The 19,430-nt window shown below is 37.1% G+C and overlaps 2 protein-coding genes across 7 annotated transcripts; both read right to left on the bottom strand.

Annotated features, from left to right (window-relative positions):
- Positions 1–693: 693 nt before the first annotated feature.
- On the bottom strand, positions 694–9,573 carry LOC135586679 (glucan endo-1,3-beta-glucosidase 4-like). Of its 6 annotated transcripts, none has more exons than XM_065188899.1 (6): positions 9,429–9,573; positions 8,915–9,286; positions 4,911–5,024; positions 2,922–4,178; positions 1,091–1,118; positions 694–1,001 (listed from the first exon to the last, which is right to left on the bottom strand). In XM_065188899.1, the coding sequence occupies exons 2-6, from the start codon at positions 8,946–8,948 to the stop codon at positions 860–862; spliced, it is 1,575 nt and encodes a 524-aa protein (XP_065044971.1). In that variant the 5' UTR covers positions 8,949–9,286; positions 9,429–9,573; the 3' UTR covers positions 694–859. The 6 variants fall into 6 exon arrangements, with proteins under 6 accessions (XP_065044971.1, XP_065044975.1, XP_065044974.1 ...); XM_065188903.1 differs by having other exon boundaries at positions 4,911–5,019; XM_065188902.1 differs by lacking the exon at positions 8,915–9,286 and having other exon boundaries at positions 9,336–9,486.
- A 4,764-nt stretch (positions 9,574–14,337) lies between these two features.
- LOC135677039 (tubulin alpha-3 chain-like) lies at positions 14,338–17,885 on the bottom strand. Its single transcript, XM_065188897.1, has 5 exons — positions 17,561–17,885; positions 16,394–16,608; positions 16,098–16,297; positions 14,924–15,432; positions 14,338–14,818 (listed from the first exon to the last, which is right to left on the bottom strand). Exons 1-5 carry the CDS (start codon positions 17,671–17,673, stop codon positions 14,506–14,508), a joined length of 1,350 nt encoding a protein of 449 aa, XP_065044969.1. The 5' UTR covers positions 17,674–17,885; the 3' UTR covers positions 14,338–14,505.
- Positions 17,886–19,430: the final 1,545 nt, after the last annotated feature.

Genomic DNA, 19,430 nt, shown 5'->3' with positions numbered 1-19,430 from the left:
CGAACAATATCATGTTTGCTACATCCGACAACATTAGTTTGAGCTTTGACCTATAATACACTTTCACTATACAAAATTAAGAATCTTATATAAAGAATATCCGCCGCTTTTGACTGTTTCAACGAGTCAATCAACCATAAAAAAACATTTCTCTACTAATTTCTTAGCATTCATTTTTTAATCAAAAATTCTAAGAATAACCTATACAATGGATTGAGTGACTTTGGGTTCCTTATAATTCTTAAACAGTCTCCTATATTCAAAGTGTCAGCAAACTTGAACTAAACAAACCCTAATTGGTGAACAGTATGTGAATGGGAGAAGTGACTGAATATTTACGGACACACAATCTTCAGAGAGTGTGGCTTTAGTTAATCTTCTTCACTATTGGTCATATCGTAAAGCAATCCTTGTGGGTCTGCTTACAGAGATAGAGCAGAATTGCGGAGGAGTGTCTGGATCCGATCATATGTTTTTTGAAGTCATTAAGTTCATTGAGGGAAAACTTTAAACACCATGGAGCTTGCGAGTTTATATATAATGCAAGCATGATCAATTTAAAGAACATTAAGTAAAAGAGTTTCAACTATGAATGATCAGAGAAAAACCAACTGAAGCACCTACAAACATTATATTTCTAGCAAGTGGCAAAACTGTAAGTTGCAGATTCACTAGCAATGCCAAGATCAGCAATTAGACGCAGCGAAAAAAAGTATACCATGCCTCAAATTTAAACAGATAGGATGAACAGTTTGGTTTAGGACATGCAATTGGACTCAACAGCTCACCCTCAGCTGGCTATCGCAATCCTTCACTTTCTTTACCACACTGAACTGATGATCATATGTATTTTTACATGTCAAAATAGAAGAAGCAACATAGAAGCGATGATAAATGCAAATGAGATAACTTGCAGATTTGAAGCCTCACTGAGAGCGCCTACTGGTCCAAAGGCTGAACCGATTGTGGTGCTGCCGGTTGTGCTGGTGCTCGACCCTGAGCTGCAATTGAAATCAAATAGTCATAAGACACCAGAAGGGTATCGAGTCTTTAAACAGCACAGACTAAAAAATTCTCTGCCATCACTCACCTTCCAGAAAAGATGCATGAACCATGGCCTGTGAAGTGTACCGAATTAGGTAGAAGAAATGCCAACATTAGGGTTTCCGACAGAAAAAAAAAACAACGTTAAACTGATACCGTAACAATGAAAGATACCACTACATCCAGTCAAATATTTACATGTATATGTGGACCAATAAAAGGCACTGTGTTTACATCATGATAATATATAGTAACAGCAGCTACAAAATTTACGTGTAATAGTAGGAAACTTATAACAGGTGTCAATCACTAAAACTAACTGTCGGCAGTATGAGCTCTTGTTTTACCTCCTTTTGCTATTGGGTTAACGGAATCCAGCCACCAAAATACAAGGGAGTAAGAAATGAGATAATAAAATTGAGAACACGAAACATACTATATTGGCACAACCTGAGTTCCCAAATTCAATTTTATCTGGAAAGAGAAAATAAATCAAGCACTGTTCAAAAGCAGCTAGAAAATTTTGGCAATTTTCCAATTACTCACCAGAAAGGGAAAAATTAGTTACAATATTCATCATAAGGCACTATTAATTTCCTAAAGATTGTCTTACCATATGAAATAGATCAAGGCAAAAACAGCATATAATTACTCAAAAAACGAAAATGCATCTATGTGAAGTACATCATTACCTTTATGACAGCCAACATGTAATTTGACATTTTCAATATTGACTAGTTTTCTTAACTTCTTTTCCCCAAATTTCGCAATAGAACACAATGGCATAACACTAGTAATGATAATGCAAATAATGATGATGGGTTATGATCAGGAATAGTCCAAAATAATTGACTAAGCATCTCATTGTAAGACCCAAGTAACATATAAGGCGAGTTGAAAAAAACAAATGTCAAATGGTAGGATAATTAAATTTCTAGAATAATGATGTAATGCAGAGTTAATAAAAAAAGCACAGTTTTCTGCATCCTAGAAGATATTCATGTTGATTAAAAGAATAACCCTCCAATTTTTTGGGAGATAGAAAACAAGCACAAATATGTCTTTCACAGGACAATAGAATGATTTATTGAGAATTCTGTTTTCCAAGACACCAAATTGGGATTACCACAAAACAAAAAGTTAGTGGACTTAGCCATCAGTTCATTCTGAATGACGAAAGAAAAATAAGTGCTGGAAACATATAGCCAACGACAAATGTCTTTGTTGGTGAAAGTAAGATCAGTGTAATTTCAGGGTTCCGAAGTTATTCTTATGAATTCTACTGTAAAACTTGTGAATTATTTATGCCATATAGAACTAAGTTCAAGATCACAAATGGAGCCACCACCATCAACATATTTAATCAATGGCAGAAGACAACCATCTAAATATAAAAAAATAAATGGTCGAAGAGGCATACCAGAAGGGTGGAAATGGAAGACGACAAAAAGCATGTTGAACATCAATGCATGATAAATTAACAGTGTAAGAATGAGATTTATGGTACTTAGTTACCAAGACAGAAGATGGTAGCAAAGAACAGTGGTGGGGACAGAGGTCCATCCGTGTGTATGTAGGTAATAACAAGATATTGATGGTAATTCGATAGAAGACAGGCTAGTGATAAATGACATAAGGAGCATTGTGAAGAAGAGAAAAAGATGAGAGTGGAAACATAATAAAAGCAAAAGTTAAAAGTAGGATGTGTTCAGGTGTTTTAATAGGGACCAGGGATTAGAGACCGCTTTTATCGATTTTCTAATAAAAAAGTAGTGAGGAAATGTATTACAAACACAAAAGAGAAGGCACAAGGGAGCAGCCATGTGGTATCCAATCTTAAAAAACAGTTATATCCATTTTGAGTGAAAGCAGCTTACTGGGATCAGTAGTGGTAATCATGGCTGTATTACCAAAGTTGCAGGTACCACCAGTTGCTTGAGTTCGGTGATAGTAATCATTGAATGCATAGGAGGTGAGGGCTACAAGATTGTCAGCTTCATAGCATGCTTGTCCTGGCTGGATAGCAGTGCAGTTAGCTGAACCAGGTCCGCAAGCCCAATCTAAACCTTTCTTCAGTGCATTGGAGTCCACACTAGAATTTGCCACACAGAAAACTCCGACCAAACCTGTTGAATCAGCATTCGACTCAGCAATACGTCCAAAAGTCAAAGAATACAGTGCAGTCCCATTTGGAACATATATCCCCCAGTTTTTCTCAGAAACAGGTCCAGGTCGAAGATCCTCATTGAACAACTCAAGGACATATGTGCTAACTGATATCGTCGGTTGACTTGGTGTACCAGAACCATTCAGCACATGATGTATAAGATTGCTGTTGTAGGTCAATGCATTGTCAATACTAGCATCTGATTCATTGGCTCCACCTAGTGATGGCCAACCAGACTCTGTCACAATCACAGGAATGCCAGAAAAATTGAGTGATCGCATCGAGTAATAAGCAGCATCGATCATTGCATCAAACATGCTTGTGTAGTGGAAATTTGTATTGGGGTCCACAATCTGATTGTTTGGTTTTAGAGGTTGGAACAGGGCATACTCCAGGGGAAAAATACCTTGTCCCTTGGTGTAAACATAATAGGGCTGTGCATTTAGCATGAAAGATGATCCTGTGTTCTTCAAGAACTGAAGATACTGATTCATTATGGAGTTCCATGATGAGTTGAAGGATGCTGTTGATGGAGGAAAATGTTTGGGGATCATGTCCATGGACTGTGGACTTGAAACTTTAACCTGAAAGTTAAGATTTGCGGCTAGAAGAGCAGAATGAAGGAATTGCATAGCTGGAATGAGAACAAGGGCTGCATTTGGGATGGTTGTCAACACCTCATTGCCAACAGCAATATAAGTGATATTAGTTGCAGGAACAAAAGCAGCAATATTTTTGTTGATCCACGCAGCTGCTTCGGATTGAGACTCTCCTATCCGTAGTAGCTGATCATTGGGAACCCCCACTAGAACCTCTATCCCGGTGTTTGCCAGGGCATTCAGCATTTGGTGGTCAGCATCAAATAAACGTACATGTTTGATCCGCTGAGTTTTCAGAATTGACACAATTTCTGCTGCTGATGGCAAGCTGGACATCTGAGTACCAATATTAATCCCAATAAATGCACCTAAAAAGTTTGCACCATCATCAATTCAAAGTATATTCAGAGAGAAAAAGAAAACGCAGCAAACTATGAAAAGATAAGAGTAAAAAGCTAGCTTGTACTAGTTTAAAAACAATGGAGTGGTTCCAGAAGGTTGAAGATTCTAAAGAAAACTTGAATACTACCTAAACAAACTGAATAGACAGAGGAGGCATTCCATGACTTTGTTTTTTGTTCACACTTCCCAATGTACAAAGGATTTTTATGACTTCCGCCAAAATAAAATCAGAATAATAACAGAGAAAAGCCAAAGGCTAAGCTTTTTCCTTTTTTTCTTTCTAAAAAATGATTTACCTAAGTTTTAGGGGAGAATAATCAATAAAAACTAAGGTAAGTTTTAGGGAAATAATCAAGAGATCCTCTAGTCGAACAGTTTAATTGGGCTTGTCCGATCATCACAACTCAAACTCCATAAGAAAAAAAAATCCAGAAAATAAGAAATGAATAACAGGAAATTCTCACCAGAGTAACACTTATAATCTACTAACAAAAGGGGAAATGGCAAGAACACATTATTCCATATGGATCAAGCTTCAACAAAATCAAGAGAAACGAAAAACTACTCCTGGTTCTTGAAATGATCTTGGTCTAATACTAGTGTAGATGGAATAGGATCTAATATGAAGGATTTAAAAGTACATAAGACAAATTTTCCTATCCCAAATTGAAAACTAAAATTAATGGCAATAAACATACCTGAAGCACTTGAGAAGATAAAGATAAGTAAAAATATAATTTTCTCCCATTTTCTCGGCAGCATCTGGCTTAACAACTTCACAGTAAATACTTCAAAGATGCTTGCAACCTCAACTACCAAATTTAAGAATTCAGGAAAGTTCAATAAATGAAATAACAAGTAACTGCGAAATAATTTAAGATAAAAAAAGCATACCAAAATATTGTGATAGATAAGCCACAAGTTCTCTTTCTTAAATTGTAACAGCTCAGAAAAAACTCGGAATATAAGATTGTGTCAATAACTCACGTATGACAACCAAGGGAGAAATAATTTAAAAGTTTGTGGGGAGATTTTAGCAACAAAGTAGAAATTGAAAAAAGGACATATTAGTGACTAGCAAAAGCTGCAACCAAGTGAGCAGTAGTATCTATGACCAGGTGATCATAATAATCAGTTTAACTAAAGACAAATTCAAGGTTGATAACTGAAAAAAAAGATATAAGCCATAAATTATACAGGCCACATAGCCATGAATTTCCATTAATAAGGGGAGCCAAATTTAACAAAATCTGTATTTTTTAAGTTTGGAGACTGTATACAAGATATAGTGTCGTAAAACAAATATCTAATTCGATATAGTGCAAGGTCAATCTCTCTCAGTCAAGTAATGATTTAAGAGGGAAAAAAACTTCTGGATGTGATCATGAAGATGAAGCAAATTGAAAGATTCGCTACTGTATCTCTGTTTCTTGCATACAGTAAAAAATATGAGAGAAATCCTAGTTAAAACAAGGTGTCAATTGTTGCTTCTTTGCTGAAATCTGAAACCAATAGGAAAGGTGAGAAAAAGGTTCCTGAGATAAGATTATCGATTATCTATTGTCCTTGTCAAGTGGAAAAGAAATAAAGGGCTATAAGCTAAATAGAACAATTAAAAAGGTGTTAGACGTAGCAACCATTTTGAAGCTAGTGGATAGAGGATAAAATAGAAAAAGAGGCTAAGAGAAAGGATAAAAGAAAATAGAGTTGAGAGGAGGGATTTATCTCTGCAAATATGTATTTAGCCTCTCTTCATCTTCTCTCAACATTTTCCAATGTCCAAGTAAGTGATTGTCTTGCCTAATCTAGAAATAAAGTCTTTAATCTCAATTCCATGTGGTTGTCATGAAGTTAAAAATCAACAGATGCAGAACTTTTCCCTATCTGGTTATGGTAATCCAAATATTAGATGAGCCACCACAACCTTTAGTTTTGCCTTGGCAGCAAACATGTGCTAGTAAAGTAACACACTGAAAACTGGCTAACACAACACATAATTGGAAAAGAACATGCTTATAACAGACATCAATATCTATGATCGACAAATCATCAGTCATAGAATAGTTGAATTTGAACGGAAATAATTTATTGTGTGGGAAAGCCAAACTGAAACATCATCTGAAGGTTCTGAACCGTAAGAGATGAAAAACTAGTGGTTGAGCAGAATCAACCTATATGATGTTTTATGCAGGGTATCAAATATTAGAATAAACTATATTTAAAACCTCTTGGCTAGCACAAGGGAAGTAAATGTGTCTTATAAGCTCTGTATGCCTCAAGTTTGCCAAGAGTCCCAAAGTTCTTATGAGAATAGCATGGAAGAATGTAGTGAAGCTACCACTACAATTGCAACCACGTTAAACTTAGATGATGGTGCAATATATTTCATAATCAGATCATGCATAACAATACAAAGTTCAACTACAAGGGAACTGGTAAACTTGGAATTTGTTAGAAATGAGCTAGCTTTCTGATGAGATAATGTTCTCACACAGCATAAGAGCTAAAACCCATTAACAAGAGAGATGCTCTCCCAATTTTAGGGAATAAACGATTGGACAACCATAATTGGAACTTTTTTTATTATTCTTCTATCACGTCTTTCTCCATTGCTCATCTCTTCATCTAATAAAAATGTAAATTGATTAAGTTACAAGATGGACAAGGAAATGTTAAATTAAAGTAGATAATTAAAAAATAAACTAAAGTTTACAAAAACAGGATAAGATTCGGAATCAGCCATGGAATTTGTACTCGAAATCATACATCTGGCTGGACTGGGGAGATGCAGATATTTTAGATATGACCAAGATCACCCAGACAGCCATAAATATGGAGTAGGATCAGTTCAGGACCAGCTGGGACTGTGTAGAACTCCAGTGGAACCAATCAGAACCAGTTAGTGCTAAAACTGGTTGCATCCATCCTAAATCAATTAAAACCAATCAAATTGACTGCAGATGAGCTAGGTGCCACCAAAATTGAAGAATGATCATGCTGAGAGAGCATCTAGTTATGCATGGTTAGCTAGAAGGAAGAAGGAATTTTGTCAATATTTTCGTCGATTCTTGCACATTTTATGGTTCAAAAGCTAGCTTTGAATATAGTCCGATAGAGGTAGTTGTCCAAAAATATATGCTTAACGTAAAGAAGCAAAAGAAATGGTTACACTAGGAGATATTACCAAATGACTAGAGATAATAAAGTGAGTTGGGACATCATGGGTTGTAGTTGTTGTATTAAAGATAATAAAGTATAAGGAGCACATAGAAAAATAATTCAATTTGGATGTTTTTACCAAAGTCCTTCAGGTCCATTTCATTCACACTGGGGTAGGAAAAGAAAATATATTAACTTTTACTTGGACAATTACTTAGATCCAGTTCTCAGATATGACCAGAACCCAACAGCACATGAATCTAGTAAGGCTCTAACATGAGAACCATGGAAATATCAGTTTGGGCTGGTAGATCACAAATCCATTGATTTCAACCATATACAACTATTATTGGACAACATCAATGACCTGGTTGTTATGTTGTCCTTGCCTTTGTAGTAAAGCATATGATTAGATGTTTGTATTTTGATGAAAAAGGAAATTGGGGATGTTGGATCCATCCCTCGTGAGTTAGCACTCCAGCCAATATCTGGAAGGGAAGTTTTTATAAACTTTGTGTACCAACACCTAGCAAACTTCAAGCTTGTTGTTTCCAGAAACTCCCTCTTTCAAGACAAGCATGTTTCCATTAGACTTGAGGAAAACCATTATTGTCACAACAGAGCTTTTTTATGTGATTGTCATTTGCTTAAAAGGGTTAAGAAAGGCACCCGGAACAAAAATAACATATACTAAGTAATCATAGAAGTAGCTTATAAGCCTTCTGTGTTTCAACAAGATACTTCTAAGGTTGGATTAGTTAGCCAGTCAAGCTTACAAGAGAAGAAATTATTGCAATAAATATATTTTGCTTAGTAAATAAATAAAGAATTTAAGCAAAGAATTCCAAGTTTCTCTTTTGTTTCTTGAAGTTAACTATATTTTGAGCTAAAAGTTTTCTGGCTTTTTATCATTTAGCTAAAGATTTCCTCCCTTATATATAAACCATGTGTATCTTGATGATTCATTTGCTTTTATGCCCTTATAAATAACATGGTTTTTCATAGTACCGAAAGAAAAAGATAGTGCAGCAGGAATTCAAAGGCCCAAGTGATCACAATAAAAATCAACAAGAAAGGTTGACTCTTTTGAGTATGTAGCTACAAGAAAGCATAATCTCAGAAAGTACATGCTCTCGTTATCCTGCCAGGGACAAAAACAAGTAGTGAGGCAATCATATGCTCTCAGACAAGATAGGAGACTTGTGTTCAGAGTCGAAGAAAATTTTCTATTTCAATGGTTCTTGAATGTTAACAGTTTCCAAGACAAACTCCGCATTACATTGTCATAATCCGGACCAATGTTTCTTAATGCACTACAAGAACACACATACCTAATCGAGTCACAGATATCTCAGAAACACAAATCGTTTGCTAACTACAACATTGGTTTATAATTTCCCGTTGCTTGTATATACAAATATGAGTCAATAAAACCAATCATATAATTCTGAATTGCAAGTAGTAAATTTACAATTTTTCCCCCAACTGCTCAATTATAAGAACGACAAACTTAAAAGCACCAGAAGACAAACACAACTAGCACCTCCCAGTTCACCAACTGACAGCGTTATCCTCATGAGAATAGGATGATCTTCCTGACCGATGAATCTTAAGAATTGATCCAGCAGCTACTTCAGTTCAAGTGGCACAAACATGGAAACCAATCAGTCCACCCAAGAATTCTCTTCTATTGGGTGACTCGAGGAAATAAGCTAGATAAATTATGGAGCACAACAACATTCGATCGACAGCCAGCTTTAAGTTGATCTCCAAATTCCAACAGACCACAAGCCAGAGCAAAAATCTAAAGTCACCACAACAAAGATCCCATTTTTCCAGACCTCAAGAGGCAGTAAAACCCAGCAGGTGTTTCAGAAGCCCAGAGAAATCTCGAAAGCATATAACCAAAAGAAAACTGCAAGGAAGAAAGAAAAACAAGAAACAGAGTCAGAGAAAAGTAGCACCTCTTCCGACCACTCCACCCACAGTCGAAGACCAATCCTATCGACAAGAAAAGCAAGGACAAGAAAAAAAATATGGTTTTTAGTCCTCATTACCAAGATGAAGAGAAGAAACAGTATTTTAGAGACAGAGTGGAAACAGGAAGACAAAAAGGCAATGAGTGTGCTACAGCCCAGCAGCGAGCGGAGAGAGAGAGAGAGAGGGAGAGAGAGAGAAGCAGAATCCAAAGAGGGTTTTGGTTTTCATTTGCTCGAGCAAAATTACATATATATCCAAGCAGACAAAAACCTGACAAACTCAGCGCCCCACTGACAGAATCTATTTGTACGGCACCCCCTCTGTTACATCTTCACAAAACTTGAACAACCTGATTCAATCCTTCTCTCTTTGAAGGATTAAGCGACTTATCCGCAACACATTATTTTCCTTCTCAACTAGTTTTACCCCCTAAGTTGGATGAGAACGGAATTGGCTGTAATCGTTTTGCTTATCAAAGATCAGTTTTTTTCTTATTGCAAGAGAAAAAATATGCTTCGACTGTCATAACAACTGAATGTGATAAGATATTCCTTATTTTTTACCACAACGATCCAATATTAAGAATAAGTGATGGAGATCAATTTTGATCCTAAAATCTTAGGATGGTATGTTCTGAATCCTCGTTCACGAGATGCTTCTCCTTCTGACATTATGTGGCACATGCAAAAACAAACAAACAAAAAACAATGTTACTATTACAATAATGTGAGAGAAAACATCATTCAAAAACATTGCTTTGAGCTAATGTGTGAGCAATTATGAGAGAGAGAGAGAGAGAGAGCAATAGTGTTACATAATAATAAGAGAGAGAGAATGCATCATTCAAGAAGATTGCCTTCAACTATGTATTCACGGGTAAGCTGGAGCGAGAGATACAGCACAATAAGGAGAGAGAATAATCTTTCAGGACTATGTATTCACTTGTAAGCTGCGGTAAAAAAAGGAGGAGCTAATTATATGATTAGTTAATTTTAATATCTCGATCTTTATAATTATAAAAATAAAATATTTAATCTTATTATTTCAATAAAAATATTTTTTTTAATTTTTAATCTTATAAAATCATCTTTTTAGTCATGAGAATATTAATGTTTCACTTTCATAGTAAAAATATGTGATTTATATTCTTGTTATTACTTAACATGCAAAGTATATTTACGATTGTTATATCCGTCGCTTATTTTTTAAAGTTAATTAACTTTCTTTATAAGTCAAAAGAAAATTTCTATAATGAAGAAACTTTTTCAAACAATATTTTAGCAACTGACTGGAATCCATATTATATTTTTTTTCAAAAATAGAAAATCGAAGTAGTGATTATATTTGATAAAAAAATGCAATGGGGTCGATGCGCCGAAGAACTGAAAATGATAGTCTGAGAATAGACCGTAAATAATCCCAATAAGAGTGTACATTGATGAGTCGGTATCAAGACGACAAACAGAAACGAAGAAGAAAATGACATTTGAGAGCTAATGAAAGGTGAAGAGACGATTCTAAAGAAGTTTCCTAAGTGAATATTTGACTTCTACCATTCACATCAAAACAAGAAGCTCACTGTCTAAATGTCATGACTGATCTCTTTAATGAGTGCATCTGATGATTGCATGAACTGTGGGCTCGACAAGGTCGCAACGCAGCAATAGAAGCTGGTCCCAGGTCAGGAAAGTCGAGTGAAAAATACATTGGATTGGACCCAGCCTTTGTTCTGCTGCTGATCTCAATTATGTGGAGAGTGTCCTGATGATGTGACCTTGAAGTTCTGAAAGGATTCCAGCAACTGATTGCCTTCCTGTTTTACCTGTGAAGAGCCAAAGATATCAAATTAGAAAGATTTAGAACTGGTACTTACTAATATGTAGTTTCATATAATCATTGAAACCGATGTCGGATCGAGGTTCAAAATATTGTCCAAGTGTTCAAGTAAAATTGTCAAAACTGTTGCAGTTCATCAAGCTTTACCATCGATGTTTTAGGCACTCCAAAGTACCATAACAAAGTAAACAACTAGTCTAGCAAAAAAATCGATATGATAGGATCTTCAAAACCTTGTCTACAAGTACAAAAGATATGAGAGCTGTTGCAGTCCATCAAGATTTGCTACGGTAACAGTACATACCAGATGTTTTAATCACTCCAAAATGACAGCATTGCAAATAACTAGTCTTCCAAAAATTATTGAGAAATCGGTATCAGGTTGATATTTAAAATCCTGTTGAATATTTCAAGACAATGGTTGTCGCAGTTCATCAAACTTTGCCATGATATAATCACATTCAAGATGTCCTAGGCACCCCAAAATGTCAAACTAACATCTTAAGAACCCGACATCGAACCAACATTTAAATACTCGTTCAAGAGTTCAAGAGTTCAAGAAATATGATAGCTGCTGTAATTCATCAAACTTTTCCATGGTATCAGCACATGCAAGATGTTTTAGGCACCCCAAAATGTCATAACAATGAAAATAACTAGTCTTCCAAAAATTGTAAGAAACCAATGCCATGCTGATATTTAAAACCTCATCCAAGAATTCAAGAACTATGATATCTGTTGCAGCTCATCAAACTCTGCCATGGTATCAGTACATACCAAATGTTTTAGGCACTCCAAATTGCCATGATGATGTAAAATAACTGGTCTTCCAAGAAAATCTCGAAAAATTAGTATCAAACTGATATTTAGAACCTTGTCCAAAGCTCAAGAAAAATGATAGCTGTTGCAGTTCATCGAGCTTTGCCATGGCATCATCACACACCCGATGTTTTAGGCACACAAAAATACCATAACAATGCAAATAATCACTCTTCCAAAAAATCCCAAGAACACCCAAATTGAATAAGGCACAAATACTGCAACACCACAAATAGCTGGAACATCACGGCTTGTTGTGTTGTTGTTGTACAAAGACTTACATGTTCACGCCCATATCTAGGCAGGATTCACCCAAGTGAGTATGATCGCTGCAGCCCCCTGGGCTTTTCACATCCTCATGGTTGGTCATCTGAAAAAACTTGAGTAACTTGATCTCTTGATCCAGTCTGGCCCCTGTCACCATAATGCAACTAAGCTCAGGTATCCATGCTGAACAGAGAAAGTCACAAGCAAACATGATCAGGTGAAGTACTGGTGGGTCGTGCTTACTGAATGAAATAAAAGCAACTAACAGAATAGAAACTAACGGAGAGGAGAGGACGGAGAGGAGATGAAACATAGTAACCACAGCCTATATAAAGGATAAGCCATCATGTAAGTCAAAGTTCTGTATCAGGATGTAACCATGTCTCCACTGCTAGTGGAGCTCCATCACATTATTTTTCTCTGTTAATTTCCTTGATCCCCTTTCTCCAACTTCACTGCTACAATTCTAGTTTTATACCCTTAAAGAATGGATCTGAACTTGGATAATAATAGGAAAAGGTTTGAGGGTCGCTTACAGAGTATAGTTGTTGTTGGGTCAGGTTAAGGAGGAACATGGACAGAATTGATGTTGGATTATGCTGCAGTTGATGGTAATGAGAGCTGGTGCAGGCCTCGCTTGATGGTTCACATGGCCTGGGAGAGGTTGGTGAAGATTGAGGTCAGCATATCATTAGAAGCAGTAATCATGTCCCTGTAAAACAAAATAATATCAGAGAAAAGTTGTTATCATCTGCTGGACAAAACTTACTCTTTATGATAAATAAAACATATTCCAAACCAATGGAGTTCTGTTGTACTCTTACCCACAATACAACAGATAAGATGCCTGATCCCTAGGAAAAAAAAGCCATTGATGTATATATAACATTTATTCTTATCAAAGAGGACATGACCTAGAAATGGAACCATAAAGAAACTCTTCAAACACAAATATAAAATTATATCTGAAAGCTCCCTGAATATGCCTAAGAGAGAAAGACAAGAGAAAGACAAAAGGAAACAAGTACCTTAAACTAGTTTTTATAATATGCATCAAGAAGGCAAGGTTACAAAAAATCAGAAATTTTAAGAAATACCCATGAACAACTTTAAATGAAGAAAGAAAATATTAAAAATATTTGACATTCAAATGAACAAGTCTGATCTTCGAAACAGTGTAAAACAAGAGTACGAAATTTGTCACTCGTACAAATACACACAAAATTTTGTTACAAGTCAAAGCCTAATCTCTGGAAGAGATATGCACTTATAAAAACATATAAACAGGACATACATGTATTTTGTGTGATTATATACCCACAAAAACATATATGCAAACATGGATTTCAACAAAAGGAAATCACAAGAGTTAAGAGCAACAAAGAAATTATTAATAACAATAAGAAAAAGCCCTTTGCTTCTGTGCAATAAACTGCATCAGTATACACTAGACAGCATGTTCTTTCTTTGATCAATTCCTGTACTGAAATAATGGCAAGCCAAACTCTGTCAAAAGGATCACTGGAAATGGAATGACTTTGAAAAGATATAGAAAAATATATTTATAGTTCTTCATGAGCATAAATTAAAACAAGGTATAATTTGGTGGAGAGATCCTGAGATCAAGGATTCATGTTGCTCTAGTACTTTGCTATCTATCCTCTCTCCCAAAGACATTGCTAGAAACATATCTAAATCAAGCAAAATGCTGAGGCAACCAAATGAAGAATTATGGACAAGGACATTCTATTTGAAGGCTAATTAGAACCTAATCCATAAGCCACTTGGCACACTAGATCATCCACAAGGAAAAAAAAAATGGACAGCAATGATTAAAAAAAGATATTGACAGTGGAAGCAGAATCTTACAAACAAACTTCTTCCTAATATTGTCCTGACGGCCCTTAATACCAGGACATCATATCATTCCTTCATATTTAAACCATATCCACAATCTATACAGTCTTCCTTCATTCCCCTCAATTCCATATCATATAAATTGTAATAAGATTCTATGGCCCTTCATCACAATTGTTCATTCTACTGAATGTGACAAAACAAAACTTTTCCAAACTGATAAAGTTGTAGTATTAGCAACCATGATTTAAAATCAATAACAAGTGCAATACAGAATACAAATGCATGCCACCTTAGGACTAATACAAACAAGGAGATACATAAGAATGCACAATAACAGGACACAAGCAATCACTAGGAAGCAACAAAAAACATCTAATAGTCTTCTGGTTCATCTTCATCATCTGCACCCTCTGCTCCGACCTCCTCGTAGTCCTTTTCAAGAGCAGCCAAGTCCTCCCGAGCCTCTGAGAACTCACCTTCTTCCATCCCCTCACCAACATACCAATGGACGAATGCACGCTTTGCATACATCAGATCGAATTTATGGTCGATTCGTGAGAACACCTCAGCAACAGCAGTATTGTTGCTGATCATGCATACAGCACGCTGCACCTTGGCCAAATCACCACCAGGGACCACTGTAGGTGGCTGATAGTTGATTCCGCACTTGAAACCAGTAGGGCACCTTCAGAAAGTACCAATGTAGTCAATACCGACAGATAGCTTTATTAAACCCTGCAAATTGTACTAGTTACCTGATAAGAAAGAAATTCCTACAGTAGAAGCTTACCAGTCAACAAATTGCACAGTTCTCTTTGTTTTGATGGTTGCAACAGCAGCATTCACATCCTTGGGAACAACATCCCCACGGTACATCAAACAACAAGCCATATATTTCCCATGCCTCGGGTCACATTTTGCCATCATGCTTGATGGCTCAAAAACGGCATTTGTAATTTCAGGTACAGAGAGCTGCTCATGGTATGCTTTCTCAGCAGAAATAACAGGTGCATAAGAGGAGAGCATAAAATGAATTCTAGGATAAGGTACTAGATTGGTCTGGAACTCAGTAACATCTACGTTGATAGCTCCATCAAATCTCAGAGAAGTGGTTAAAGAGGATATGATTTGAGATATCAACCGGTTCAAGTTGGTATAGGTTGGCCTTTCAATATCTAAAGATCTCCTGCAGATATCATAAATGGCTTCATTGTCTAAAAGAACTGCAACATCTGTGTGTTCCAACAACGAATGGGTGGAAAGCACACTGTTATATGGCTCCACAACTGCTGTAGAGACCTACAATAAGAAATATCATCAGGTAAGTCCAATTTATGAGACAAACAGAAGGACAAGGTGCATGCAGTTGCTGCCTTGCAGACCCCACCTATCAAACAACAAACACCCACATATAATTTGATGTAAGCCCCTTGAAGATAAGGTGCATTATTGCAGATGGGCACATGCCAATGGGGACCATTTGTTCACAGGTATCATATTGTTCTTATTCAATGGTCAATTTATTCCATTGTCGTCATAAGAATTTTGATTTTAACAGAACTTATAGAGCCTAAGCTGTGGTAAAAGCTCTATTTAGTGTGCTTCTAATAACCAGTTAAACTTATAGCATCATCTTTTCAGACTGCTATAAGTTGTGATTTATAACCTCAGATTTATACATCTTAAAATGCATCATTTCGATTATAGTAAAATTTGGCAAATTTTTCCAAAACATATCTTCCATATTGCAGATATGACTAAGTACTAAGTGTGTCCAATATTGTGCTTTTTAGAATAGGTCGACCACATGAAAAGAAACATGCACATACATGCCTTAACAGCCAAAACTTGAAGCATCTCAAAGATCCACGACAGATAAAAAGCATCAAATCGAACATACAAGTTCCATCAAGTAGTTCAGCATGAAATGAAAGCGAGCTGCACTTTGCACAACATATTGGTACCTGAGGTGAAGGATATATGGTGAACCCTAGCTTTGACTTCTTTCCATAATCCACAGACAACCGTTCTAGCAGCAAGGAACCCAAACCAGATCCAGTTCCACCACCAACAGCACTGAAAACCAAAAACCCTTGCAAGCCAGTGCAGTTGTCTGCCAGTTTCCTAACCCGATCAAGGCAGAGATCAACAATTTCCTTCCCGACTGCCGTTCATGAACACAGATCAAAGATTAGTGTGCAAACTTGGTACCAGAACCAGAACAAGACAATCTACCATGAGAAAAGAAAAGTGCTGCTACCTGTATAGTGTCCCCGAGCAAAGTTATTCGCGGCATCCTCCTTCCCAGAGATGAGCTGCTCTGGGTGGAAGAGCTGGCGATAAGTCCCAGTTCTCACTTCATCAATGACGGTGGGCTCCAGATCCACAAAGATAGCTCTTGGGACATGCTTGCCGGCACTGGTCTCACTGAAGAAGGTATTGAAAGCATCTTGTGCAACTCCTACCGAAGTATCACTACGAGAAGTAGAAGTACATATCAGCAGACCCAAACAGATCATGGATCATAACAAGGATCTACGGTTTTGATAGATTGATGAGGCAAAAAATCAATTCCCATTGATTCAATTATGGAAATATATATGTACTCGAAAAAAGGACATCGATTAACTCATTAGATCTTGAAGAATACAAGTACTAGTTCACCAAATATCATGAAAGCTACGCATTGGAAAAGAAGGTAGACCATCGATGAGAACAAGTAACAGCAGTTATTGGAGATTCATATGGAGAAATAAATGCCCTCCGCTACAATTATAGAAAGAGTACTATAAGCGGCCACAACTTTACTCCTCAGCACTACAATATTTAGTCTCATCAGGTGTCATAAAAGCTGCAGACTACCTCGAAACTCATGATCTCTGAACTGCGCACTTACTATGTCCAGATCTAAACTCTGAAAAAAAGAGATTATTGACCATTGCTCTCGATATCATCTTCTCTTAAAAAAAGATGCATCGATCCAGTTCTGGTATCAGAGTTCCTTTTTTTTCTTATGAAAGAAAATAACATTAATTGCAAAACATAAAAAGGAACGATCTTTGGCTTAGAGTTCATTCTTCCTGTTCTCCTGTTGACATGAAAGAATCTCCAAACAGCCAACACGATCCAAACGACTAGTGACCTTATACTAGAGAGCGGCTTGAGGTCATCTACGAAGTAGAGAAACAAAAATCGATTCGTCCCCAAACAAATGGTAGCGAGCCGAAACAAATATTACTATCAAAAGGGGAAATTTTTAGGAGAGCAAAGGTGAAGTAAACAAGTACCCAGCAAACGATGAAACAAAAAAGGTAGAACTTTTCGATGTTATCAACGAAAATAAGAAACAAAAATTAGCAACAAAAGAGGAACTCTAGAAGAGGGTCGAAGAGGGAGAATCGATGTGAAACCGAAGCGAGGGACAGACCTAGGCATGATGCCATCGGGCTGGATGCCGTGCTCGAGGCAGTAGAGCTCCCAGCAGGCGTTGCCCACCTGGATGCCGGCCTGCCCGATGTGGATGCTTATGATCTCCCTCATCTTCCCCTCTCTATCCCCTCCTCCTTTTGAGATCTCCCTCTCTTTCAATTCGCTGGCTTACGACGGCCGAGCTTTCCTTGCAGCGGCGGAGGAGGAGACCTCGGATTAAAAGGAAAGGAATCGATCAGGTCGGCGAGCCCCTTCAAGACCACGACTTCCGTGACGACGTACGTCGCTACAGCAGCTCACGCATCACTCTCGCCTGCTTCGTGTACGTCGCCACTTGAGCCGTGCCTTTAAAGGTTGTGACGCGAGGCAAGCGGGCCCCGCCGTTTGGACGTCTGTCCTACTGGAATCACTTCAGGGCACGTTTTTTCTTTCTAGTCCCTGTAAGTTTTGAATTTTATATTAAAGTACCATTGTTCACTCTTTCGGAAAAATTACATATACATTCTAATAAATAAATGATTTGCTCATATATCCACTTAAATTACATATTAAAGTACCAGTGATTAATTTGTGAATAATAAAAATATATATTCTATATTAAAATATTTATGGGCAAATATGCTATTTTTAGATATTTCTTATTGTTTTAAGTACAGTACAAACAGATCCAGAATTGTTTCTTCCACGTAATTCCAGATGATTAGAGGGGGCAGAACGCAAGAAGCGACTGTTTGCTACGCTGGCTTCGTAACCCATGTGGAGGTGGGACCCAATCTGAGCTGTGATGTTGCTCTCCAGCCTTTTAAAGATCCCCGCCCCACTCCTCCATCATTGCAGATCCACCGTACGGTAGCAAGTGACGTCTACCTGTCGTGATCGCTGCGCCCGGTAGTTCCCCCCCGGTCGCCCACAATCCATCTGAGCCGTCCATCTCCGAATATTATAAACTAATTATTATAAATCTCATCCTCTTAAATAATTATCCAAATATATGAGAAATCCAAACCGAACCCAATTAATTGTCACGTATCCAACCAAGCACTCGACTTAGAACCCGGTTCAAGTGCATCATACAGACCTAAATGTCAGCTTTTGCTTTTGCTCGACCATCATATGGTCAACCACAGTACAGTAAATAAACTCGTTAAAGAACTAACAATTTCTTCTTCGACGTTTTACTTTCTTGCGTAAGCCACCAAAACTCCCTGTGCTCGATTTTTGCTTTTAGATACTGTTCATCCTACTGTCCTGTCCTTCATAATAAGATTGATGAAAGCATTTTACACGTCATTATCCAGAATTTCTGGTGCAATATCTTGTCAAGAATGATGGCAACAACAACTGCAGGTTCCCAACAATTTCTTGACGTGACCGAATCCTATCTATTGACAATGAATAATTATAGATGCTATAATTGCTTGACTGATATTTTGATGCATATGGCTTCCAGTAACAAAATCTTCTTTAGTGTTTCTTTAATGTCGATCATACTTCCCGAGAGTCATGTAGTTCATCGTACTCTCGTCATCTTACTTTCTCTATAGATAATATCAGCAAATCATGGCTCAGTGTGGCTGCACTGTTAGCAAAAGTGCAGTGTCGCAGTATATGTTTCATGTCTGATACCTTTTAATCATGAGTTCCCAGTTGTTGCTTAGACTTCACTTCTCATCCTAAATATCTTGCTGAAACATCTTCGGAGATCATGTTCTTCATAATCTCGAGGAATATTCATTTGTTTATGCGATTGGTGGGATCATCTCATGATCGAGAGCCCATGTGACACTTCTCCGACTTCCACCAATGGATTCTTTGTCTCCATTCACCAAATGGTTTCAGCAAGCTCGAAGAAAGTGCAATGCCTTCAA

This window comes from Musa acuminata, chromosome BXJ1-6 (assembly GCF_036884655.1).
Source record: "Musa acuminata AAA Group cultivar baxijiao chromosome BXJ1-6, Cavendish_Baxijiao_AAA, whole genome shotgun sequence".
NCBI lineage: Eukaryota > Viridiplantae > Streptophyta > Magnoliopsida > Zingiberales > Musaceae > Musa > Musa acuminata.
The sequence above is the reverse complement of the archived record's forward strand: the minus strand, read 5'-3'. Positions and strand labels throughout refer to the sequence as shown.